Source organism: Acartia tonsa, chromosome 7 (genome assembly GCF_053477335.1).
Source record: "Acartia tonsa isolate MP-2025a chromosome 7, ASM5347733v1, whole genome shotgun sequence".
Classification (NCBI taxonomy): Eukaryota; Metazoa; Arthropoda; class Copepoda; order Calanoida; family Acartiidae; genus Acartia; species Acartia tonsa.
The window spans coordinates 32,983,787-33,010,874 of record NC_137266.1 but is presented as its reverse complement, the minus strand read 5'-3'; the positions used below and the strand labels follow the sequence as shown (position 1 = coordinate 33,010,874).

At 31.0% G+C, this 27,088-nt stretch overlaps 3 protein-coding genes across 6 annotated transcripts in view; 2 read left to right on the top strand and 1 right to left on the bottom strand.

The window, feature by feature from the left end:
- The first annotated feature begins 649 nt into the window (after positions 1-649).
- On the top strand, positions 650-10,660 carry LOC145323603 (cis-3-hydroxy-L-proline dehydratase-like). 2 transcript variants are annotated; one of them, XM_080165992.1, is made up of 16 exons: positions 650-742; positions 1,398-1,483; positions 2,137-2,217; positions 2,568-2,612; positions 4,404-4,494; positions 4,805-4,872; positions 5,270-5,341; positions 5,741-5,819; positions 6,013-6,057; positions 6,728-6,796; positions 7,287-7,370; positions 8,115-8,155; positions 8,458-8,534; positions 9,227-9,320; positions 10,164-10,246; positions 10,569-10,660. In XM_080165992.1, the coding sequence occupies exons 1-16, from the start codon at positions 698-700 to the stop codon at positions 10,619-10,621; spliced, it is 1,113 nt and encodes a 370-aa protein (XP_080022118.1). In that variant the 5' UTR covers positions 650-697; the 3' UTR covers positions 10,622-10,660. The 2 variants fall into 2 exon arrangements, with proteins under 2 accessions (XP_080022118.1, XP_080022117.1); XM_080165991.1 differs by having other exon boundaries at positions 1,398-1,573.
- A 1,735-nt stretch (positions 10,661-12,395) lies between these two features.
- LOC145323598 (protein-lysine N-methyltransferase SMYD4-like) lies at positions 12,396-24,259 on the top strand. Its single transcript, XM_080165984.1, has 23 exons — positions 12,396-12,505; positions 13,018-13,059; positions 13,396-13,475; positions 13,922-14,030; positions 14,471-14,538; positions 14,966-15,032; positions 15,472-15,686; positions 15,944-16,062; positions 16,600-16,692; positions 17,191-17,255; positions 17,752-17,804; positions 18,180-18,248; positions 18,580-18,664; positions 19,207-19,328; positions 19,857-19,953; positions 20,274-20,318; positions 20,897-21,028; positions 21,475-21,600; positions 22,012-22,070; positions 22,530-22,623; positions 22,953-23,012; positions 23,410-23,490; positions 24,015-24,259. The coding sequence occupies exons 1-23, from the start codon at positions 12,428-12,430 to the stop codon at positions 24,138-24,140; spliced, it is 2,085 nt and encodes a 694-aa protein (XP_080022110.1). The 5' UTR covers positions 12,396-12,427; the 3' UTR covers positions 24,141-24,259.
- Positions 24,260-25,144: 885 nt separating this feature from the next.
- The window catches only part of LOC145323599 (speckle-type POZ protein-like), a 31,206-nt gene continuing 29,262 nt past the window's right edge, over positions 25,145-27,088 (bottom strand). Inside the window, exons 16-18 of one of the 3 annotated variants that reach the window (XR_013881023.1) lie at positions 26,564-26,670; positions 26,006-26,124; positions 25,145-25,515 (exon numbers count right to left, since the gene is read on the bottom strand). Coding sequence is in view for 2 of the 3 variants with exons in the window: in XM_080165985.1 (XP_080022111.1) it covers positions 26,096-26,124; positions 26,564-26,670 (136 nt within the window). In the remaining variant the exon portion in view is untranslated. Of the gene's footprint in view, positions 25,516-25,538; positions 26,125-26,563; positions 26,671-27,088 lie in introns of those variants that run through there. The other 2 variants (XM_080165985.1, XM_080165986.1) reach the window with 2 other exon arrangements.

Below are 27,088 nucleotides of genomic sequence, written 5' to 3'. Positions count from 1 at the left end.
ACACTCCAAAGTCCCCTTCCTCTCTTGGTTTATACATATAATGTTTAGTTAGAAAGCTTTGACTAACAGCAACCCATATAATAATTTAGTCTTGATTTAACTACCCTAACTTATACATAAAGTGATTAAGTGAGAAGATTTTCTATATCATTAAGTAGTTTTATGGATTATTTATTGGAAAATTACAGGGGTATTTAGGGATGAGACAATGGATAAAAAAATTAGTCTAAAGTTGTAAACAAATTTTACCTTTAGTTGAATAGAATTTATAGTTAAAAAGTAAGGACACTTTTACTTTGAACAACTCATTCAGAATTAAATTTCAACATCAAAATTTTAAGCTAATGAACAAAAGCAGATTGCATTTTTTGAAATCATATTTATTCTATATAAAAAGTCACATTAGAAAATAAATTCATCCCTATTCGTCCTGTTATATGATATTCAATTGTTAAAAGCACAGCTTATAACAATTAGTCAGTACAGAAAAACAAGCTAATAAAACATTTTTAATATAACAGATCATTTTTATGCTTAAGCTTATCCATTTCCAATATATAAAACTTCGCTTTTATCGATCTTTTAATCCTTGTTATGATACTTATCTATTAAAACAAATAGTTAAAAATTCTTGTTTTAGAAAGAAAAGAAAAAAAACATATGACAATTATAGATTAGTATGTATTAAGAAGTTATCATGAAAATAACAAAAATTGAAGCTTATCAAGTAGACCTGCCTTTGGTAAGTACATATTAAAATAACAAGAAAAGTTAATGCCCTAACATTAAAGTCAAAGGATAGAGGGTACAGGGGTTAAATAGCTGTATGTTTACAAAGCGGGGATAATGCGCCGACTTTCAATTGGGTCTTTGAATATCAGCCAAAAGCGTCGGAAATTTAAACACTGCCTAGTCGTTTCAAAAGAGCAGAAATCAATTTGCTAGCAAACGGAAAATATCCTCAACACTAGAACTATGATGTTGTCTGGGTAATACATCTATACTTATACATTACTGTCCTAAATTGATTTTAATGTCATTTTTTTGTGATATAGACAAATAAAAGATGCAAATTAACACAACAATAATAATGACAATATTCTTTAGTCCAAGACAATAAAAGCATGAAGCCCTAAGGAGTAAATTTTATTGAAACCTAAATGTAAAATTGAAAGTTAAAAGAAATATATGTTACAATTTAAATTCTTAAAATAAGACACCCATTAAGGCCCACGTATTTAGAAAACTTTTAATAGCAAAGCTTGTTTAACACTATCTTTCTCTGTCAGTTCAAAGTAAGAAATATGAATCCAACAATAAGAGATTTTAATGTCCGTTTATCCTATTGTCAGATTTGTTGAACTTCACTTGTATTGATGTTATCCTCCTTGTTTTAGGTAGATGGTGACTACTGTTGGGCAGATGGTAAATCTGTCAGTGTTTATGACAGTACTGTAGTTGTAGTTTTTACTGATAATGACAGGTATAATCTCTATGATTACTGTTGGGCAGATGGTAAATCTGTCAGTGTTTATGACAGTACTGTAGTTGTAGTTTATACTGATAGTGACAGGTATAATCTCTAAATTTCCAAATTAAATTTTAGTTTTCAGGAAATGTTTTCTTAAACTTTTAAAAGAATAGTAATTAAAATTTCTATTCTCAAATGAAAGAGATCTTTGTTTGTTTGACTGTTCATAAAGTTCTTGCTAACTTCTGACTAAATTTAGTGCTCTAAAAGAGAAGCTTCTTTTATGTCATGGGATGGTTTTTAGCTATTCAGGGAAAGCAGTCTCTAAGGGAAGACCATTCGAAAAAATTTGCCTTCCTACAACCTTTTTTGATTATCCTAACTATCTAATTATATTTATATTTACTTAAGTTGGTTATGGGGAGATGGTCCCACTTGGTCCTATACTATAATATTTATATTTAGTTATGTTGGTTATTGGGAGATGGTCCCACTTGGTCCTAACTATCTATACTATGATATTTATATTTAGTTATGTTGGTTATGGGGAGATGGTCCCACTTGGTCCTAACTATCTATACTATAATATTTATATTTAGTTATGTTGGTTATGGGTAGGTGGTCCACTTGGTCCTAACTATTTATACTATAATAATTATATTTAGTTATGTTGGTTATGGGGAGGTGGTCCCACTTGGTCCAAACTATCTGGCCTCCTATGCCGCTGGTGTACGAGCTGGTCTGAAGTAAACAAGATTTTAATTTTCATCGCAGCTACTCTATAACTAAAGAAAGTCTAAATGACCGTCTAATATTCACACCAAAATAAAAACTTTCTTTGTTTATTGACAGATCTTTGAAAATTGAACAATATAATTGCATGATAATATATGAAATTTTATAACGAAATGCTCTCAGCTTTCTATTACTCAACTATTATTCAACGTAGCTTTTAACTTTGACTTAATTTGTATAAGGGATAGTTTTAATATCAAAATTTTTGTTTAACTTCTCATTTTAATTGTTATGAATTTGTATGAATTTTGCAATAAAATTATTGATTTTGTGTAATAATGCAAAATATTCTTATTTGTAGAGAACTTGGTCCTAAATTGATTGGTCTTGATCCTACTCAGCTAAAGTAAGATATTATTTACGAATTAAAAAATTATTTCAATTTTGAAAAGATTTTAATAAGTTTAGATTCCCTCACTCTGTTTTCATAATTTCATTTCATGGAAGTTTGATTTAAATATAAGATTTTTAATATGCTTCCTCAGTTTATCATCAAACTTAAAAAGATATTCCAAGCAGACAAACCCTTTTGTTTTTTATATTTACGTACGATTTATTTAATTAATACAATATAAATACATTTCAACCAATAATATGGCCAGATAGAACTTTCACTATTGGCTGATTTTGAGAATATGTATTTAGATTACATCTATTAGTTTACCACAGATAGCTAGTCAGCATATTTTTGAACATTCATCTTAAAGACTTAATACTTTGCAAAACGTAAAGTCTTGAATGAGGACTTTGTTTCATTAGTGTTTTCTTTCAGCTAATTAATATATGTTAAACTATTGGCTATTTGAGTTAAATTGTTTTAACCTATTTTTAAAACATATATCAAAAATATACTATGACACCAGTAGAATCAAACTGCAGAGCCTAAATTTGAATTAAGTCCCTAATAAACTTTTTGAGGGGATTTAAAAATTAATTTTTACTGTTGCTGTGGTCCTTTTTGATCAGAGCAAAAGGTCTTTTTTTATTTGGGTAAAATTCGTAGCTTTTAGAGTGTTTTGCTTCATAAATATAGTATTCTGGTATAGAGTAAAGTTAGGCCTTTTAATTTCATCTATATTAATTCATTAAAAACTTAATTCTTTACAATATATCAATGAATTAACATTATCATGCTTGTTTTCTATCACTTATTTAAAATACATAAAAATTGGCTGTAAAGGGTTAGATAGTGTAAGATGGGTGAACTGAAATTAGTTTCCGAATGTGAACACATTTTCCTAGGTGTTTCCCAATCCTTTCTCAATATTTGCTACTAGCTAAAAAAACCTTAAAACTTCCACAAAAAAAAATCAAAATTTGAAAAATTAAAACTTTGAATGTATAATGTATAAATCGTTAATACATTCAAATTTTGATTTTTTTGTTGAAGTTTGAAGGTTTTTTAGCTAGTAGCAAATATTGAGATAGGATTGGGAAACACCTAGGAAAATGTGTTCACATTCGGAAACTAATTTCAGTTCATCCAACAACAAACGTTTATGCAATACAACAAATTTATTTTTGTCACATATATAAATATGATAAAATATAAGATAATTCAAACTTATTTTTTAAAATATTTTTAAAAAGTATGTATCTTTTATGTGTATGGTTTTCATTCTTTTCATTTTAATTAAATAAAAATTAATTAACTACATTGGAAATAAGTCACTTTGTGAAAACGCTCTTTTTTGAATTGTAAAGAACTGAAATGAAACAAGACTTCTAATTGGTTCAGACTTCAGAATTATATGTTTTATTTTAATGTTAGATTTTTCAATGAAATTAATTGTTTTAGAAAAAAAAAATATTTCCAATGAACATAGTAAGGTTTTTTTTTATTGTATCAATATAAAGTGAATTATATAAATTGGTCTAAAAGCTACAATACAACCCTGAGTAAAAAAGACCTTTTGCTCTGGTCAAAATGACGGGAGCAACAGTAAAAACTAATTTTTAATTCCCCCAAAAAAAGTTTATTGGGGACTTAATTCAAATTTGGGCTCTGCAGTCTGATTCTACTGGTGTGAAAGTATATTTTTGATACATGATTTAGAAATAGGTTAAAAATAGTTTAATACTCAAATAAATGATTTTTCTTCAATGCAATTCGCAATTCACAAATTTTGTTTTTTAGAGTGTTGAATGCTGAAATGGATTACCATTTGAAAGGACATCCATATGTAAAATCTGCTATTGATATGGCATGCTGGGATATTCTTGGAAAGGTAAAACAATTTTATTAAGACAAACATGTCAATAAATAGGAAGCAAAGGATATTTTATATTTTCAAATTACATCAAACTTACATAGTAAACTAAAAGTCACATATTTTTTTTCCTATTCATTTTTGCTAAATTATATATTAGACAAGATTATTGAAATATGCTAAAAATTCAACTCCAAAAGCTTAAATAACCTAACTAAGGGTACCTTCCCCCCCTCAGCCCTTATAAGAAAAGAAAGGAGGACACCTACCGTCCCCTAAATGAGCCCTATACAAAATTCTATGCACACATCTACTTTTAATGTTATAGGTTTCTAATTTGCCAGTAAACTCTCTCCTTGGAGGAAATATGAATCCTAATGGAGTAATTATGTACAGGTACTATTATAGACGTTTAAAGAAGGTAGGAGGGGTTAAGGGGTTCCCCCCCCCCCACAAACTTTGTACCCCCTCAATTACCCCCCTCAAAATCTTAAAAATACCTATTACATAAGATTACCCCTCTCAAACCTTTAAAATTCCTCCTAATAAAAAGCTTGGATGTCCTTGGGTACTAAGCACAATCCTTTTTTGGGTGGGGTTTCAAAGCTTTATTGCCTTACACTTTTTTTTGTTGTGGAGGGAGAGGGACTTATTTCTCCTTTATACAATGAAAACCATTTTGATGACAGAAGGAAAAGTTAGACTTACAAAATATTCTTTTAGTAATATCTTATTTCTGGGGAAAAAAATTATTTTATTAAACACTCTTCTCTAAATTAGTTGAATGTTTCAGGGCTATAAGTCAAGGAACACCAGAAAGTATGGCTGCTTTGGTACAAAAATACAAAGATCAGGGCTATTCCAGGTATTCCAAATGACATGACATATGTACATAACATATCATCAAGCCTCTTGGTTTCATGGCTGGTCAGTAAGTCTAAAATATTTTTTGTTTTTCTCTCTTTTGTGCCTTACATGTTTATTTTCATCCCCTCTTTCTTTTGTTATTTTCCTCTCTCATTTTATTACACTTTTAAAGTTTAAAATATACTATTCTTTTCAACCTATGTTTACTTATTCCTTGAAAAGATATGCGGCTATTGGATGTTATTGTCATTGTTGTTCACCTAATTATACAAGTAGAATGGTCACAAAAATTATACTGAAAGAAGATTTTGTATTTTTTCATCATGTTAAACTCGGAAGTGTTAATTCTAATTTTGCCGTACTACATTTGGATATTATTCTCCTTGTTGTATTATAGATTCCAATTGAAACTTGGTGGTGACCCAAGTGAAGATATCCAAAGAATCAAAACTTGTAAAAAGATTCTAGATAGAAAGGTAAAATTACTTTTTGCATTTGGTTAAAAACAACGTTAATATGACCTTTGATAGCTATAAAAATATATTACATTATTTTACTGATTGATAGGTTGCCATAAAAAAAAAACATTTTTAGGCACTTGACCCAATTCGAATGATTTTCATAAGCCTGCCTCGTATATACTGTAACTTAAAATATATTGATTTTTAGGATGTTTTGATTTGCGATGCTAATACTGGTTGGACTCTTCATGATGTAATATTAACTAACAATTTAGTTGCAAAACTACTCTGCAAGTCAAATATATTAATTGACGATTTTATTGCATCTCTAAAGTTTACATCACTTTCTTCTGTCTCTTTTTGTGATACATTTGCCTGAATAAAAAATTTACAAAAACAAAGCCTTTCATCTGGGACATGGATTACAGCTATTCTCAGGGGCGTCCAAGCTTTTTTAATTGGGGGGGGGGGGGGGTAAATTTTTTAAGGGGGGGGGGAATCACTTTACCCTCTCCCCCCTTGGACGTCCTTGGCTATCCTCCATCACAAAAAAACTATTTTGAGGTCAAGGGTATACTGCTTCACAAGGGTTTATGTCTTCTTTTACCTATTAGTAATAACTACTTCTTTTTCTAAAGTTTTATCATCAAACTTTGGAAAAGTACCTTTCCAGTTTCGAAAAATAGTTATTATTTGATTTTTGTGAAAGTTTGTATAATCTTTGTCTTAAAGTCATAACTGTCCATGATAATGAATTGCGCCTGTCTTGAGCCAAATAATTCCCACTAATCCATCTATTTATGTTGCATTTTTAGTTAGAAGATTGGAATACATCACCTAACCGACAAGAGCTAATGCGCTATGTGCTGTGCCACAGTCGCATTTAGTAAACTGTAGGAATATAATAAAGAATGATTTATTAGGCCTTAAGAGTTGTAAATGCAGTAAAAGATGACGATGTCTACATTGAACAGCCATGTAAAACTTACAGGGTAAATATATTTTTTATTAGATATTTTTTAGGATATGTGAGTTCATTCGTTAATCTAAAACATAAATAAAGATACATTAAACCAAGGGCGTCCGAGCTTTTTTTTTTTTTTTTTTTGGGGGGGGGTCTTTATCTTATGGGCAAGGACGTCCAAGCTTTTAATTTTTTTTTGAGGGGAAGGGGGGGGGGGGGTTAAAAATTCCAACTTCAAAATTTTGGGGCCCCCTAATCTCATTTTTTTTACCTATGTAGAAATGTTGATATACAAGAATCATTTATATCCATTAAACATTAAAATAATAGAGAAAGCAGAGAAAGCAATTTGCTAGCAGACAAAAAAGGACCCCACCACTGAAACCCGGTAGTTGTTTCGGTTATACTGTATCTATACATTCATTTATGAAATCCCTTAATTTATATGATTTGGTCTATAAGCCTTTTTGTACATGCACAAATCTTTAAAATTTGTCAATGCTTGATATTTTTTAAAGGAATGTTTGAGTGTGAAGAAGAATACAAACTTACCATTTGTTTTGGATGAGGTTATCGATGATGTACATAGCATTTTACAACAGGCAAAATAATTTCATTTACAGTATTCATTCGAATCCGGTGGATAGGAACCGGTTTTCATCCATACGAAAAAACTATGTCTAGCATCGTATTATATCCAGCTTTCTACGAATATAGAAATGTACAATCATAAGATTAAAACCAATTTTTTTAGCCGGTGCCTTCGGCACCTCGGGGCTAAAAAAACTAGTTTTAATCTCATAATTGTACTTTCTATATCCGCGGAAAGCCGATTATAATACGATGCGAGAAATAACTATTACAGTATCGCTTCTAAATCGATTAATATCCAGTGTATTAGAACCGGTTCTTGGCCATACTGAAAATCAGGTATAACATTGTATTAAATCCAGTTTTCTACGAATATAATAAAATACAATAAAACCAGTTTTGTAGCCCTTGCCATCGGCATCTTGGGGCTAAAATAATTAATTGAATCTTATATTTTTATATCCGAGGAAAGCTGTTTATACAACGATGCGAAAAATAACTATTTTTCTTGTTTTCTTTCAATATCTTAGCAAATGTAGGAAAGATTATGTTGTTGTAAAAGTTTACAAATGGTTCTGTTACTGCCTTTCTCTCCTATCTAACGGCCCCTTGAGGTTAGAAGTGAAGCTACTAGTATGAAAATAGAAATCATGCTGGTTGCATCATCATTTCAGACATCTTAATCTAATCCAAATTCAATTCAAAAACTTCAGAAAAATTTGAAACATTTTTTTAAAATGTAAAATTGTTTGCAGGCTTCTGATAATTGTGGAGATGTAATTAACATAAAAATAAGGGATTAAGTCAGAAATACAAAACATGGTAACAAATAATCATAAATATAGTTAAAAACGACTGATCGCAAACTCTAAACATCATTAAACAAGGATTACCCATAAGTAGCGAAGCTTCTAAATATAGAGGGGAATTGTAGCCAAGCAATAAAATGAAAAATTTGGGCATTAAAGACAGACAGATGGACATAATGTAGTTTAGAGTATAGATGCTTAGAGGCCATATTATTCTTCACACAAAATCGCTGTCAACATTTATGTTAATAAAGTTTTTTATTGCATTCCCGACTTGATCCACAATTAGTAAGTTTGGAGGCCTGACTAAAGCCAAGCTTGCCATTGAGTTGTGCATGGAATTAGGCATTGCAATGACAGTTGAAGGTAATTACTTTTAACTTTCAAATATTTTAAATTTATAGTTGCGTATATTCTCTATAATTGTTCCATTCCCCCATTTTAGTGATCATTTTTTAAGATAAGTTATGTAGCTGGACAAAGTGTCTCAAAAAATCAGCCTTGTTATCCATCTCTTTTTTAGGGGTTTTCTTTCCCACTTCTCCTCTCATCTCCCTCCTTTTTATTACGTAACATGGCTGATTTTTGAGACACTTTGTCCATCTACTAAATTATGCATAGGGTGATATTCTATGTTGAAAATTATTAATACTTTTTAAAGGCGAAGCTTTTCTATAGTTATGGTTTTCAATATGACCGTCCGTCCTTTTATACTGGTTAGATCTTATCGCTAGTTTAAAGCATTTTTACTTTTTTCCAATATTTTTTGGATAATATATTTATCTCATTCATATAATGTATTTACAAGTGTTTGTCATACCGTGTAATTTTAAGCTTTACTATTATGGATGTTGTCATACTTGTTTAATTGTCTCTAAAATGGCGACTGCAGTCTTTTTTGTTCATCAAATCATTTAAATTATTCGTTTCAAGATTAAGTTAATTTTTAGCATTTGTACTTCATAACTTCATTACAACCCTTTGTTGTTTTAATAATTGCAATTTAGCACAGACATTTTTAGAGAAAGATTCATTTATTGTCCATTATTAACTTTCAGACACCTGGGGTGGAGATATAACAACTGCAGCTATTCTACATTTGTCTCACATAGTCGCACCCAAGCTTCAATTTACTGTCACAGACTTTAACAGGTACAAATGTGTAAGGTGAATTGCGAAGCTTCCAGGGATATAAAGGGATAAGACAATGTGTGGTAACCCGAGCTGCGGGTTAACGAGTTCTTCGCGGCGAACGATGGTGGATTAGGTAACTGAAGGACGTACGGACTGTGTTAAACTTACACTATAGAGAAGACTCGCTCTGATAATAACAAATAACAAGATAGTTTTTTTTTACAAAGTGTAATCAAAGGTTTAAACAGAACTAACTACACACTAACAATGGGTACAGAATCATGGATAAATGGATGGCAACACAATAATTCAGTTATCAATAGTAAACAAGCATATTCTCTGGCAATTAAAGCCCCCATTCATTCATCCCTGTCCAAGGGGACAGTGGGGAAGGGGTGGAGGTAATAATCCAAGGTGATTTATACAATACATCTATTTTTACACAATATTATTACATTTTCACCTGCCTTTAAAATCTAACACAGGCTACATAAAACTAGGACCTTACTACAAATGCATGATAAATTGATGATACTAACATAATTACCTCTTTCTTTATATAGAATGTTTGAAAAGTTAGGACTAGGCTAGTTTGAACCAACCAATCAAGATTATTAGCAGTTTTAAGCCAAAATGTTTTAAATATACAGTCAATATGTCTCTCCATCCTTAAAACCTACTATTAAAGATTCAACCACGGGTTGATTTGTCCCTCCTTCACGTCAAGCGTTTCAATTTAAGGAAGCTTAATATAGGTCAAGGACTGTTTTTTTTTTATTTTAAGGAAAACGCCCTCAGAGGCTATGAGCATAACTGTTAGTTCAAAGGAAAAGTTCTACTAAATCTTTAAATTTTATTTAGTTATAACAAGGTGAAGTCAGGAAATATGAACGGAGTCTCTTTTCAAAATGGAAGAATGACTTTACCCACGGGTCCAGGATTAGGTACGGTATTCGGATGACTCAACTTTGAATATTTTAAAGTAATATTAAAGTAAATTTGTCCCTTTTTCTTGCTTTATCAAATTTATATATGAGTGCTTTAATAGTAGCAAGGCAACTCTTTTATTTATTGAATTTCTACCAGTAAACTATTCGGCTGGTTGAAATGTTTTGTAGAAACCTAAATTCTCTGAACAATTAGCAATCAGCTTTCCGTTATATTCAAGATTTTTTTCTTTGCTAGCTACTTAATGTGGTATTTGTCATCCTTGTTTGTTTATATGAATTAGAGGTACATATATATTTTTGATTATTTAATTTTTAGGAGTAGTTCCAGAGTGGACAAATCTTGGAGAAGCAATTATTGTAATTAATTGAATAATTTATTTCTAAGTGTTTGAATAAATAAAAAATATATTTAAGATCAAAATTTTAATTACCTTCCCCTCTTTATCAGCCACAAACTAAAAAAAAGTTTTACACCCCCTTTGCAAAAACCCTGTGCACCCCTTGTTCTATCTATAATACAATGTAAGGATGTCTGACTGAAGCTTAAGATCTCAGTGACCAATGAACCGATGTGGCTCTACTCTTCAGGGAATATACCTACTGGTCCTGTGATGTTTTAAGCTATTTTCTTGAGGATGGGACATCCCCAACTCCCTCAAAAATGAAAAATACTCCCCCTAGGGAAATTTTTAAAAACGTTTTCTTTTTAAATCTAAAGTACGAAAAATTAGATCGAACTTCTTGGGGCTAAGCCCCGTTGGATAGGGGCGAAGCCGTTAGTGAATCAAAACAGAACATCTAAAATTATTGGGATTTTTTTCTATCATAAAATTCAAATAAAGAACGTGTAAAATCAAGCTAAACATGTCAAGTGGTCAAACAAACGAACATTATCTAACATAGGTTAAAAATTTATTTGATATTCAACATTATGCGAAAATTCTTTATTTATAAAACTATTCCGAAATTCATTATTAGATTTGACAATAAAGAAAATTAGCTCATGATATTGTGCATTATCATCCTAGGAATCAATATTCCAAACATCAGGGTCATAGAATAATTATATACAGAAAAATATCTAAAACGCTTAGAAATCAGCATGTTAAAAAATAGAATACGAACTTTTTAGTAAATAATATAGAGTTGCTACGCGTTCTTAATTGTTACAAGAATACTCATGCAAAGTTTGAAATTAATAGGACAACTCTAACATGCCTAAATTAACGATAAGAATATCCTTTACTGTTACCAACCCTAAAGGCCTCGCTTTTAAAAAGGTGTTCATAGGTTTTAAAATATGTATTATGTATATATATATTCACCTTACATAAATTTTCCGTCTATGCCCCTAATATAGTAGTATAGTAAGAAAGGGAACACTTTCGTTTAATTATATATCAATGTGTACTATTGGCGCGCGGCCAAGAGTAAAAATAAATATCTTTTACTTTCCTTTAAGGAAATTTTCTGCTGTAGTTTGACTTTACCTACAACAACGTGAATTAGTGAGCAGCAACTAAAAATAGGTTACAGCAAAAAGAGTGATTTAGTTATGACAACTACCAAAATTTAGATAAAAACAACAGTAAGGGATACGTAAATTATAAATAAATACTCCTAATTTTATTTATTATCTTAAGTAGCAGAATATCATAAAAGACCGGTTACTTATGAAAATCAATATTTCATAAAATTACGAAAACTAAGTAAAAAACAATGATCAAAACATCCATAAAAGCGAAACAAAAAAGACAGACTAGCAAATATTGACATAGAGTGACTGCACTTTTGATATTATATAAAATAACGTATTTTTTCAAAATGTGAGTCAAATTCAATATACATATGTCCTTTATTAGCTTGAATACAGGATATTAAACTTGACTATATAGATGTTTCTCTTACTACATTGTACCTTAACGATACATGAATCGCCATTTCAAAATCATGGTAAAAGGACTACTAACTCACACCCCCTCAAGAAAAAATAACCACTACAATATTTTTCTTTATCAAAGCAAACAAAAATAAAGGGGTAGGGGCCAGATCGCCCAACTACATCTAGGAAGGGGCAAAGCCAATATTAATATACACTTTTAAAAAGTATGTTAACGTAACGTAACGTACTTCTAATGGCCCTTTTATCTTTCAGAAACAGAATAAGTTTCTAAAATGGAAGGGAAAGAGGAGAATCTATTTGAGTTTGAAGAGAAACGTATGAGTGAGGGTTTCTTCCCCAAGGTTCATAAGGTAAATCATCGAATTTTTGGTAGCGAAGCTACTCTATACATAGACTTATACGGCTTTCAGATCGTCTGTCTCCTTATCCAGAGAGAGAGGGGACAATGTGATGTTTATTACAATAGTCCCCAAAGTTTTATAATAACATTTACCTATTCGTTGCCTTAAAACTTTGGGGACCTTTACTGAATTTTGATTGGTTGGTTTATAAAGTTTAGTGTTAAAACGTTCCAACCACTAATTTTAATTAACAAAAGGGGTCTCGTTGTCTTACCCCTTTATATCCCTGCCCCTTCCCAAGAACGTTATCGAAAACCTTATTATTTATTCACTCAATGGGTTAATTTAACCAATTAAGATTTACCTACAACTTTTATCCTGCCAAATAATAACTTTAGCTACCAAAGGACAATTTTACTCATATTTCACATATAATATTCCATTTATTACCAGAAAGCTATAAAAAATGTACCATATATTACAATATTATCATTTATTTGAAAATTGTATTATTTTTTTAGAAAGTGTGTGAGACTATGGGCGAAGCCAACATTGATAAACTGGTAAATATCTTTGTAATCATATTATTACAATACAGTAAAATTTATTGTTTCTAAGATTACTCTTAAAAATTAAGAATCAGCCTTTAGTGCCTGTAAAAAAATGACGTAAATTAATACAAATGACCAATGATAGGTCAATATGATTTAATTAACCAATTGTAGGCAAGTATTTACGTCATTTTTATGGGCACTATAAGCTACTTCAAAATTTAACAACAACCATGGCCGTCAATGTAAACTAAAAGAAAAACTAAATGAAAAAGTTTTTTAAAAATCCTTTTAAAAGTAAAAGTATTCCAAAAAAAAATTCAAGTATATATACAATATACATTGCAGGAAGAAATTAAAGACGACATCCCAGCTGTTCTTCAATTTACACATGATTTAGAGTGCTATAAAAACTGCTTAGAAATCAAGTAAGATTCTTTATAAAACAAGGATGATTACATCCAATAGCATCGAATTTTTTATTTTGAGCGAAATATACGTTAAGTCAACCAATTAGTTAGAATGTTAAAAAAGAAGAAAAAGAGAGAAAAAGGAAGATACAATTCTAATTCAAACTTTAGAATAAAAATTATCAATTGTACATATGTATATTAACACATAGCGGTTGTAGGACCGTTCAAAATACTTGTTCCCGAAAACAAAGTAGCTTATTTTGACGTATTTTCATAGGAGCTTTTCTCATATTTCTAGCCACTTCGGGGGGGGGGGGGCCTTAACCCTGCGGAGCCAATTTCCTAACCCAGCGGGACAATCAATAACATTTACCTAACCTAAAATAACCTATCGAAGGCTACTGTGAAAATATGACGAAATCCGCTAATTCGTTTTCTTTCAATAATGAGATATTTTTTAGAGAATTTTATCCCGAGAAAAATCAGTATGAATCTAAAGCCAAGAAAGATTATGCTAACAAAGCTTATCAACAAGGAAAAGATGTAGATGCACTTTACCTATATACACAGGTATAAATACTATCGTTTAATCTACCTTGAAGCGTTGAAAAGTGTCATGTGTGACGTAATATAATTACGTGTATTGTACATATCTTTCTTATCTTTAGTGGTTTCCTTCTTTTAGACATTCCTCCTTTTTAGACATATTTTTATGTCGTCACACATGACACTTTTCGGCGCTTCCCCACCTTCCATAAATTGAAGATCCAAGCGGTTTATTGTAAAACCACCCACTAATTGCACCCAAGCCTCTATTCCCCGCAGGTAGCCTTAACCTTTTGGTAGTCTAACCATATTTGACTAACCTAAACTTACTATGCTTAACCTTAATCAAGTCTACTTAAAAGTACTTGCCCATATAATAACTTTGTCAGAGTCAAAATACAAAACTTTCCCCTATATACAAAACTAGTATATTTACTTTTGAATTACCTTTTATAATTTTTCAGGCAATCATTTTGTGTCCTGTTAAAAAGGATGGAACATCAAGGGAATTGGCTATCTGTCTAGCCAACAGGTCAAGTTTCCACCATGGATAGACAGAGAAAATATGAGAGTTGAAGCGTTGGAAAGTGGTATGTGTGACGTCATAAAAATACATCTAAAAAGGATCGATGAAAGGCAAAGAACCCTTAAAAAAAGACGTATTTCCATGACGTCACACATGACTTTCCAGCGCTAAATAAAAGTTAATAATTAGATTATAAATGATTATCAAAGGCTTTGACAAAATCAAACAGACAAAAACTATCCTATTATATAAAGAAGTTAGGTTCTTTTTTTGTCTGGAGTTTAAGATATCAATAAATACTGAAACTATTGAGTTATCAGCTTGATATAATTCCAAGAATAGTTTCAAGAATAGTTTTGTGGAAGATTTGAGTCTTTTTAATACTAATCTGATTATCTTATCTGAAATCAATTAATTTAATACTGTTATTTAGATCAGCCGTGCTGTTTAGTTTAAAAGCATATTTTATGGCTCTGGATGATATCAAGCTTGCTTTTGAGGTAATACTAATTTGTAACAATTTTTCTTTATTGTCAATTTAAATTTAAGTAAAAGATAAATAAGCTACACGTTCAAAACATAATGAGCCAAATTCAACACTTTTTCCTAGCATTAGGGTTTCCTTAGCCTTTCATATATAGTAATTGGTCTGACTTATCTTCTAACTAGCCTAAGACATTTTATCGAGTTTGGTCCAATGATGTTTTAAGGCTGATCGGCTTGGCTATTTATTAATCAACAGCTTTAATTGAACAAAAGCATTACTAATATTTCTAACTGAAACAACATTTGTAAACTATTTTTTCTCCATGATATAATTTATTCAATCTATTCCCTAATGCTTATCTTATTATTTTAAACTTCATCGTTACTTTTAAAGTATTCTTCCTTGTTTTTAGTACAGTTTGGATTTTTAAATAACTTAAATCTTTACTTTAGGTTGGATATCCAGATGAACTAGCGTACAAACTGTATGATAGAAAAGCCAAGATTCTCGTTTTGTTCAAACAAATGGCTGATGCTGAAGAAGCATATAAAAATGCTCTGAAATTTGTTGACAAAGCTTCCAAGTTGTCTGCTGACAAGAAGAAACATTTTCAGAAGGAGGTGTCTGAAGCTCTTGCCATCTTTAAAAAGGCTCCATCCAACTTTAGGTAATAGATTTTCAGGGCTCAATAGCCGTATTGGGCTGCAATTGCAAGCTCCAGCTGCAACGTGCGTTAAGTTTACAGACAAAAACCTTTGTTTACTTTTTGTTATAGGGGCACTTGAGGAGGGGGGAGTCGAATTTGATAACCCAAATACTTATTTTAGATTTTAAAGAAAAAGTAAAAAAAAATTTTTTGGGTGGTGAAAATTTTTTTAATTTTGAATTTTAGTTAAAAACTTTAATTTTTTTTTGTATATTTAGGCAAAATGATGAAAGTGTGATAGTGTACCCTAAACAAGAAGTACCCAAGATTGACAAAGTAAACAAACTTTATCCTGCTATGGCAGATGCCGTTACCTTCAAATATGAAGAAAAGAGAGGTAATACTAATTTTAGGGTCAACGCATTTTTTAATTTCTGAAAATTTGTCACTGCTAGTACCCTCTATCAAATGTTTTAGCATCTTGTCGATAAAGGATAATCAACAGGTTATGACATTACTCAGTGCTGACATATTATCGACTTGATGATATTCTAATGACATTATGACTACATACCTTGTAGGTAAATTTATCCTCCTAAATAATAATACTTCAAAAGTTATAACAGACCTTTTTGCTAAGATAGGTCAAATTATTTGAAATATAGAATAGACATATACTTTGGCTACATATTCGGTGTTTTTCCTCAAGTGGGGGGTGGGGTTCTAACCTTGCTGGGCCTATACCTGCCGGGACTACCAAATAACCAATATAACCCAACCTAACCTGACCTAAAGCAACAAACTGATACCAACTTTCCCTCCTAATTTACAATTCATTTCAAAATAATGGGTAAAATCCGTGCTTGACAAGGCAATTTGTTGTAAACCATGACACAATTTTTTAACTCTTCATAACAGACTATTTTGATTCCAGGTAGATTTGCCATTGCTAACAGAGACATAACTGTTGGAGAAATAGTTGCTGTAGAGAAGGCTGTCGTCTCTCATATGCTTCCAGAATATATGGGTATGTTGCAATCATGTCTTTTAAAAAATCACGCAACCTTGTCTGAAATGGAAAAAAATAAGTTTGTAATAAGTCAGTATAAAGAAATTCAAATTTTTTTTATCAAGTGGAAACAATTATTTAATATTTTATATTAAAGGAGCTAAAATTCAGCATATTTAAAATGGACATTTTAACCTTCTAACTATAGTTCACTGGTCTATGTAATTACTGCTAGGTCTCGTCCAAATAATATTTTTTAAATAAATAAATTTTCTTTTATACCAAACGATTTAGTATTACCTTGATGTTGCGCCAGATTTTCGTGTAATCTGATAAATTAATACTCGCAGCTGGCTAAAATAACGATCCACCTCATCCTTTTCCATCATATATGAACAATATAACCAATGAATGGGATCCATATTAGCAAACAAAATTGAATAAATTTTCCCCTGTCAATATATCCACGTATATCCTATATCCATTATGTTATGATATTAATGTTATAATATTTAGGTAAGAATTGCACTCACTGTTTTAAAGTGATGAAAGCTCCTTATCCTTGTTTTACTTGTACTAAGGTAATATAGACAAAATTCTAACGTAAAAGTAACATGATGTATGTTTGTCCATTTATACGGGATGATCTCGTAACCACTGGACCAATCAGGATTCATTAGTTAAAGTTTTTCGCCTTAAGGGAAAGATTACTTCATCCCAAAAAAAATTAAGACTATTTAAAATTAATTGTGGTAAATCGATAAACCACCCTAATCATCTTTTAAGTGTCCCTAGAGATCTTTAAGGCTGAGCTTTAAATCTTCTCCGAAATTCTTACAAGCGGCAATGTCATCTCTCACCCTATACAAAGTTAACGGGAACCTACTATCGGAACTGCACCAATTAATAATAGCCATAGCATAGGTTAGACTAAGTTGGATAAATCGATGCTTACAATTGTAAGCTGTTCTAGCCCCTTGTATCTTTTAGCTGTTATTGAGTTCCCTATCTATTTGTTGTTTTTTAGTTCAAATATTTTTAATTTAGAAATATAATCAATAAATGAAATATGTTTAGGTTATGTTTTGCAGTTACAACTGTAGAAAAGCCGCTGTAGAATCTTATCACAGGTAATTGTGTATATGTGTTTGTGATAAGTCACTTGACTCTGTGACTGTAATTGTGTATTTGTGTTTGTGATAAGTCACTTGACTCAAAATATATACTCTTATCAGTAAACCTCAGAATAAGATGTAATCAGTAATTATGTATAAAAACTTTAAATATTGTAATTTCAGCTATTTATGGTCTACGCTATGGTCTTCATCAACTTTTTCTATTATTTTTTTCTTCTTTTAATTCAATTTTCACCTGCACAACTTAAGACCACAAAGACTTAGGTTTAAATAACAAAACAACATAAATATGAGTGGCTAGGCTCCTTTTAATCATTTAAACTTTTTTTGTAGAGAAAAATATATTGAACTTGTTAAATATAATCTTAGATATGAATGCAAGCTGGTTGATCTGTTTTTGGCTAGCGGTATGAGTATCATCTGTTTCTTAGCTTACAGGTAAATATACTTTGCTGTTATTCAAATAAATGTATAAATATATGTAGATGTATATCTTAGACAACTTCCTGGTTCCAGTGGTGGGGACCTTTCTCGTCTGCTAGTAACTTGCTTTCTGCTCTTTCAGCGACTTGGTTGTATTGTTATTTCCTACGATATTGGCTGATATTATTATTCTAGACCAATTTGAAAGTCGGCACAGGGTCCCCACCCCGTGGTTATAAAACGATGCTGTACATGATTTTTACTGTATGGCTAAGAACCGATTCTAATCCACCGGATATTAATCGGTTTCGCAGCTATACTGGAAAATCTTTACCTTTTCTTTTAGATCAATTACTCAGAAATCCTTGAATTGGTTTTTGAAAAACAGAGAATCTCTAATGAATCACAATGAAAGAAATGGTGAAACACAGGTGGGTAATATTGAGTGGCGTGCACACGGTTGTGCCAGGGGGGAGAGTGCATTTATTATTGGGGTGAAAAGATTGGCAGGTCTTTACAGTTTCAATCTTAAGGAGGGTGTTGACCAACTAATCAAGATTCAAAGAAGTATTCCCAGTTTTTAATCCAACGAGTGAAGGAGCGTATTTACAAAACAGTGGTTTGGTATACCTTACAGTCAAATTTCCTTTCCCTGCCTGGGTCTTTTAGAGAAAATTTAGTTTTAAACTTATCATTTTATTTTGCACTCAACATGGGTTGTCACGTAAATATGTCAAGAAATGCAATTCATATTTTATTTTGGTCTGAAATAGCTGAAAAAATATTTAGGAGTATGAATTTCTATGACCTAAGCAAAGTATTTGACAAGTTTTTTTTATCAAATTCTGGAGGGAAGAATTCAATTAAAATAAATAATTTTTACCAAAAAAAAACTAAAATTTTCATAAAAAATTTTCATAAGCATAAAATTTTATACCTACTAATGCATATAAGAAACTGTAATTGTTTTTAGAATCAAGAGAAAATCTACAAATCAGATGATTATGAGAATTACTTTAATCTTGTGAGCCATCATAATGAGAGGAAGACAGCAGATATTTTCCAGAGAGCAATGTTCTGCATATTTTTAGTCAAGTAATTTATTTTGTGCTCTCACAAAAAATACCAGTTGAGCTCTTGAAAACCCCCCTTCGCCCATATTTTCAATTAATTTCAAAATAGAGGTGGGGGAGTGGTTATTTGTGAGGTACTTATTGCGAAAGCACCGTTTTTCTAACAAGGACAAATCAGTACATAATAAACAGAATGAAATACAATATCTTACAAGAAGGATAATGTTTTGTTAGCCATTGTCTCCATGAAGGGACCTAGATTAGTATAATCTTGTATAATAACCCAGCTCTTATACAGCAAGGGTAAATAAGGTAACATCAAATCGACAGCGCCAACTATTTGCGTTGATTTCTTTTTGTTTATGGTAATTAGTAGCGCCTGTTTAGGAGAAAAATCATTTCCTTTACTTTTACAATTAATGTCGCGTGCCAAACATATTAGGTACCAGTTAACCGTCAAGACTTGAACCCACATCCCAAACATTTACATTTTTTCCTAACTGCTGGTTATGGGTATTAAAGAATAATTTATAAAGAATATTTTTTTAAGGTGTTTAAAGAGTCAAAACTATTTCCCTAATTCTGAGAAGGATGTTCTATCTAAAGATGAATTATACATTGGAGAACTCTTCTCTCATTTATTGGAGGTAAAGTCAAATTTTTATCATCGAATCTTTTTTCAGTTAGGGTGCGTCTGTCAATTTTTTTGTTGTCGTAAATTGGAATCGTCCACCAGATTTAATTCCTGTATCAATTAAGTAAATCAAAGCAACTTAACAATCCACACAACTAACTAAAATTTTGTGTAATAGAAATTTGATATTTGTTGAATTCTTCTTTATCACTGAAATTTGAATTTGTTGGATAGTTCAATATTAGAACGGCACACTGTCTCTCTTTTTCCTTTTGTCTCTCATCCTTATATTTGTCAATAATATAATTCTTTTTTTTTACATATTTTTTTTAGGTGTTACAGTTCAACTCTCACGAAATTGCTCAATTTGAAATGCTGGTAAATTTTTTTTTTTAAATAACTTATACAAGCGATTTTATAATTTGTTTAAAAAAGGGATATTAGAAGGGAGAATTATCATTTTCTAGGGGCTATATCAGTTTAGTAAAAATAAAACAAAAAAGAACCCTTTAAAACAAAAAGTTTTCAAAACTTTATCAAACTTTGCTTCGCCCCTAGCCTCTAAAGAGGTTTGATCAAACCAATTTTTCGTATTTTAGATTTAAAATAAAAAAATTTGGGGGGGGGGGTAGTCGACCCCACTATTTTAATTTTTTTTGGGGGGGTTTAGGGGTGTCCCACCCCCCAAGAAAATAGTTATAAACCTTCCCGAAAACTATGAGAAGCTACCCTGTAAAGGAGAACCCGATCGGTTCAGCGGTTAGCGAGATCCTTCGCTACAAACAAACACAAAAACAGACAGACAAAGTTCTACTTTGTATTATAGATTGTAGAGTAGACTAAATGTCATTAATTTAAACTCCAGAAAACATTCTTTTTAAAAAAATCTTGATATATAACTTTTTCTAAATATTTCTAAATTACTAACGGTATTTATTAATTTATTGTTTTTGTAGAAGAAAGATTCTGCCGAGGGCGCTACCTCGAAGTTTATTGGAGCTGGAATTTACCCAACTCTGGCCATGATGAACCACTCCTGTGACCCCTGCATTGTCAGATACTACGTAGAGGATTATGTCATTGTACAGGTATAATTGACGTTGCGACACTATAAACAAATGTAGAAAAGATTCGCCTTGAAAAAAGTAAGAGTGCTGATATAATCCCCAAGGAGGGGTGTTAAACCACACAGTTTTTAGACAGGGATATCCCAACCTTCAACCCCCGAAATAACCTATAATGATACATCCGGACCAGGAATCTAATGGGACAAGACAATGATAAATTGATGTTCATCCCCTATGATGATACACAAATTACACCTTCTGTAGCTTTAAATTAGTGGTTAAAACGTTTGGATACTCAACTTTATGAACTACCCAATAAATATTATAAGTCCCTAAAGTCAACCAATAAGAAATTATAAAACTTTGGGGACTAGTATATTAAACAGCCCATTGTCCCCTTGGAATTAAATTGAACATAGGTTTTGGAATTTAATTTATTAATTTATAATGTTACATTTTCCTTTTAGGCCATCAAGAATATCTACAAAGGAGAAGAAATAACAGAGAATTACGGACCAATTTTCTTCTATTCGTGCAAAGATGACCGACAGAATAGGTTATACAAACAATATTGGTTCAAGTGCGAGTGTGTGGTAAGTTTTCATTTTTAAAAAATTTACAACAAAAACATATCATAAGATGTAAAAATTAGCAACATTTGAGAAATACCTTATTTAAGAAGTAAATTGCCAACGGTCTATAACTGCAACACTTAAGTCTTGGTTAAGTATAAGTGTCATTTTAAGTAAGTTCCTCCTTGACTAGAATTTATGAAAAAATTGTGGTCTTCATAAATGAGACAATGGACGATTAATCAAAGTATATACCCTATGATGAATAACAAAATAGACCCTTATGAAAAGTTTGGACCTACCAACATAATTTAATAAAAGCACCAGAAGATTTTGAACCAACGAATAAGAGAACATGTTTATAAAACTCTGGAAACTAGTTTGATTTATAATCCATTATAACCTCCAAAATAATGTAGTATCTTAATTAAGGCATGTAAAGAGAATTGGCCAACTATGCATGAAATGACACAAGATGTACTTAACTTCAGGTAAAGTGTGCAATTGAACTTGGAGCAGGGCTCAGCAACTATCCATTTTTATGGTGGCATGTCTAAAGCTTATAAAACAGTGGACGACTTTGCAAATTTTTGAAAAATGATGTTCCATTCCATACAAGTTCCAATATTCCACAACTTAAGTGTAGCTGTGTACTAATATCATTATATTTAGATGTAATATTTGTGGTGGAACAGTTCCATTCCATACAAGTTCCAATATTCCACAACTTAAGTGTAGCTGTGTACTAATATCATTATATTTAGATGTAATATTTGTGGTGGAACAGTTCCATTCCATACAAGTTCCAATATTCCACAACTCAAGTGTAGCTTTGGTACTAATATCATTATTTTTAGATGTAATATTTGTGGTGTAACAGTTCCATTCCATACAAGTTCCAATATTCCACAACTCAAGTGTAGCTGTGGTACTAATATTAATATATTTAGATGTAATATTTGTGGTGGAACAGTTCCATTCCATACAAGTTCCAATATTCCACAACTCAAGTGTAGCTGTGGTACTAATATCAATCTATTTAAGGTAAATGTTTTATTTATATAAAACATATCTAACTCCATATTTGCTCTTTTTAGGGGTTTGGGAAAACTTGGAAGTAAATATTTTTGGGAAATAAATTGAATATATATAAAACATTTGATCTCCGAGGACTTACAAATTGAAAATAAAGGAGGAGTGATAGTTTTTACCTACCAAGTACATATAACCGAACAAATACAAAACTAACCCTTCCTTCCACTAATTTTCAATAAGTATTTCAAAAGAGGGGGAGGGTGGTTTCTGTGCTCGACTAGGCACTTTGGTAGAAATCGCCAATCCTAGCTAATTATCTGACTAGCTTTAATTTACAGGGATTGAAAGAACTTGCAGATACTGAACTTCTTGCTGAGAGCGCAAATTCTGAATTGCAGGTAATTTTTTATTTGCAGTTTTTGAATAAGAAAATTTTGTTTTTGAAAGAAAATGTTTAAGATACAAGGAGTTTCGAAGCTTGAAGATCTCTAAAAATATGAAATACTTTGAAAAAGCATACAGGAAATGACATAGAAAATTATGCTCCCATCTCATTTTTAATGAAAAGACGGAAAGATTGAGTTTTAGAGTAACAACTCAACGGCCCGAGTTAATAATCACAAAATCCAACCGTATATCTAAGAAATCAGCACAGGACATCACATTTGCTTATAGAAACCTAATTTAATATGCTATAAAATTAAATTGGACTAACAGACTAAACAAGATATATGCATGATATTTATCATACATTAACCTATCCTTGTATTTAATCGTTGTTGCGTTTTTCTTCAGGCAAATCACCTGGAGAGTGCTCAGCTGTTGTACACAGAATATTTGAAGAAGCTAGATGCTGTTCTGGCTCCACCTTATCCGGTAATAATTCACTTTGTCTGCATTTCTGTACGTCTATCCGTAATGCTATGGAGGAAATGAGATTTTCGCACCTACTATTCAAGATAGATGGCTGATTTATTAATGATACCTTATGCTAATTAGCATCCATCATTGCTACAAGAATATGAATATTAACATGGAAAAAAAAATGTAAAAGGTTTCGACATTTCCCCCCATTTTTTCTTGATCATGACCACTGAAATAAATATCTGCTCTTTAAATCACTTTGCCCGTATTTCCATTTATGACTCATTTGTGCTTTGCTACCGATATATGTTGTCCTTTTTTATTTTATTTTTGTGTGTTTAAGCCAAGTCACGTGACTGTTAAAATCTCATGAATTTTAATTAGTGCATAGATTTAAGTTTTATTTTCTTGGCTTAAATTTTTAAAATTTATTACTGCTTTTTTGTTATGGCTGAAAGACAAATGCAAAACCATAAAAATTTTAGGGGATATAATTTCTAATCCATTATGTTATCCTTACACAATGCTTGTTACAGGATTACTACAAGATCCAGCAGAATATCTGGAAATGTATTTGGATGAGACACGGTAACAGAGTTATTATTCCCAACCAGAGGAAGACAGTCGTACAGCACGAAGATGATTATGACACTCTCGATTAAATTATGGAGTGGCTACGCTTATAAAAGCTAAATATTGTAAAAATTAAGATACTTGTATATAAATTGTTCACATTTTGTAAAAGACTTTTGGTAATAAAATATAGTATAGTATAAGTTAATTTTAATCTCATGAAAACTCGCGCATTTTAAAATGAAAATTAGTCAAGATTTGCCATTTTAGCAAGACATAAAAACACTACTTTAAAGCCCTTAGGCCTGTTCGAAGGTGGAGATTGCATTAGGTTTTTTTTGAATAGATGGAAAAAAATCTATACGCTTTTTATCAAATGACGTAAAAAACACCAAATACATACTAATTACAGATTTAATGAAAAAAAAATATTTAGATATAAAGTTTTATCACATTGGAATTTACAAACAATTCAAATAATGCAAAATTTATCAGATCCAAAATTAAGGATTTAAAGAATGATAAAATGGTAATTTACAATTTTCACGATTTTTTGCAACAAAAAACAAATATTTACTTATATAGGTAGTAACTGGATATTTTATATTGAAGCAGTTAAGTTACTATTTTGTATGAGTTATTTGCTTGGAAATACTGCAGCTACTCTATATTTAGATTTGTCCGTCTGTGTTTTCATAACTAGAATAAAAACTTCCTGTTAATTCTTTAAATTTGCTTGACTTACTAACGCTTAAACATTACATTTTCCATAAATTATTTAAAATTTGTTTCCATTATGGCTACGAAACCGATTAATATCCGCTGGATTGAGCCATACTGAAAGATCATGTATCGTATCGTATTATAACCAGTTTTCTAAGAATTTAAAATGTACAATTATAATATTAAAACCAGTTTTGTTAGTCAGTGCCTTTGGCATCTCAGGGCTAACAATGCTGGTTTTAATCTTATAAAAGTACATTTTTATATTCGCGGAAAGCTGTTTCCAATACGATGTGATAATAACTATTACTAATTTTTAAAAATCTAAAATATCGCTACTTTGTTAATGCTACGCTATGTAGAGATATAATTGCTTTTGTTTATATTTATTTTTTACTAAAAGGTACATTTAAATAATATCATTAAAAATTACCATCTAATATTTATCATTCAAAAAAGGATTTGACTCTCCATCCATATTGTAGAAAAAATATACATTCAACAGATTTTCATAAGGAAAGGGCCAGGATATAACATCTAACGGGCGCGCAAACGGGATTTCAAAAATTTGTACACCCTCCAAAAATGTAAAATTTTTTTTTGGGGGGGGAGTGTAAATAATGTTATTTTTTTTAGGGGTGTGCAACCGCTGTAATTGCGCAAAGTGGGGTATGAACTGAACACCCCCTAAATTCAATTACCACACACCCCTACATATCAGGAAATATATTTGACCTTAAACTGTTTAATAATTACAGAGTTATTTATTTTCATAGTTTTTTGTATAGTCTCAAATATTTATTGCAAAGAAAATTGAGGCAAATTGTTTACCTTCCGATGGTATATCCTTCCCTATTTTATTAACATACAAAATAATTCGATATTTAGTTGTAGAAAAGTAGCATGACATGCAAATTAATTTTTTTTAAATATTAGAATAACAAAAAAAATTCAATTAAAAAGGAAGACAAAAAAAATTAAAAATTAAAAGGTGTAGGTAGTTGTTATAAAATAGTATAAACTAATTTGATTTTAAGCAATTTTTGTACCCAAAAACTTATAATTTTTGAGCATCTATTGTTAAAACGATTACAAATATGTGCAAAGGTGCGTAGCAAAGATAGAGAAATTTAAAGTCCGAAAAGAAAATAAACCAATAATGGAAAGCAAAATATTCCTTCGCCACGCATCACAAAGTAATATAGTAAGAATGAAAATAAATAATACCTACATAAAACTAAAGAGTTGCTATGCTGTAATTATCAGAACTATATCCCTGTAGATTCTTCATGTGTTGTGATTTGTGATTCTGTTGGTTTCTTTAATTGGAAGGTCTGTACTCAAGGTCTGCTAATTATCACATTCTTCGTAGATTATTTATAAAAGTAATCGGTTAGTGTTTAAAGCCCCCATGGTGCCTACCTTCCTTTATTTTTTCGTTTTATATTTTAAAGGATAGATTTGTGCCGCAAAAATGTTTATTTCATAGCCGAAGTTTGTGGTCAAAAAAAGAATGATAGAACTATGAACTAGGCCTTCTTGAAATTAAAAGTAAGTCTTCAGAAATAATGAGAGAAAAAAATGTTTGGGTAATTTTCTACAAAGTGCCTGTTGGTCTCTTACTCCACACCTGCTTTTTTTCGTGAGATAAATTGAAAATAATGGGACGGGAAGATTATCTATGCGCAACATGGTACTTTAAGTGAAAATGCTAATATTTGTGTTTTTAACACAGATTTAAAAAAAAACGTGTAAGAAAAAAAAAATAATGTTTGAAGAATATGAATGCCTGAGTCATGAGGTTGTTTATATTGTGACCAGGGAATATCTGGACTAATTGACATCATAACCATGCTGCTCTTACTCTTCTTGTTAGGTCTTTGGTTGGCTAGTTCACTACAATAATATTAATATGATATTTCAATGGATAATAAGTACGTGAATACACCATAGGTATTCTTTTACTTTAACTTTAGATAATAAACTAAACTATCAAAACTTTAAAAAGCACTAAAATTCAATCTCAAGGAAGGCTAAAAAAGATTTTGATACCAAGCATGTTTAGTAACGTAACTACTCAACTCACCATATGATATAATATTATATAATTATCATGCACATACTTCGTAAGATTACCAACGTAAGATCTAGTGGTGCCATCGAGACAATGGATGTAGAGTAGAAAGTACGTGGATATTATAACAAGGGAAAAATTGTAGTCAATTCAGGTTGCTAACATGGACATCATTTTTTGTTCAGTTCGTTCTAGTAGTAGGGGAGGAAATGTTGTAAAGGAAGTGGATCGTTATTTTAG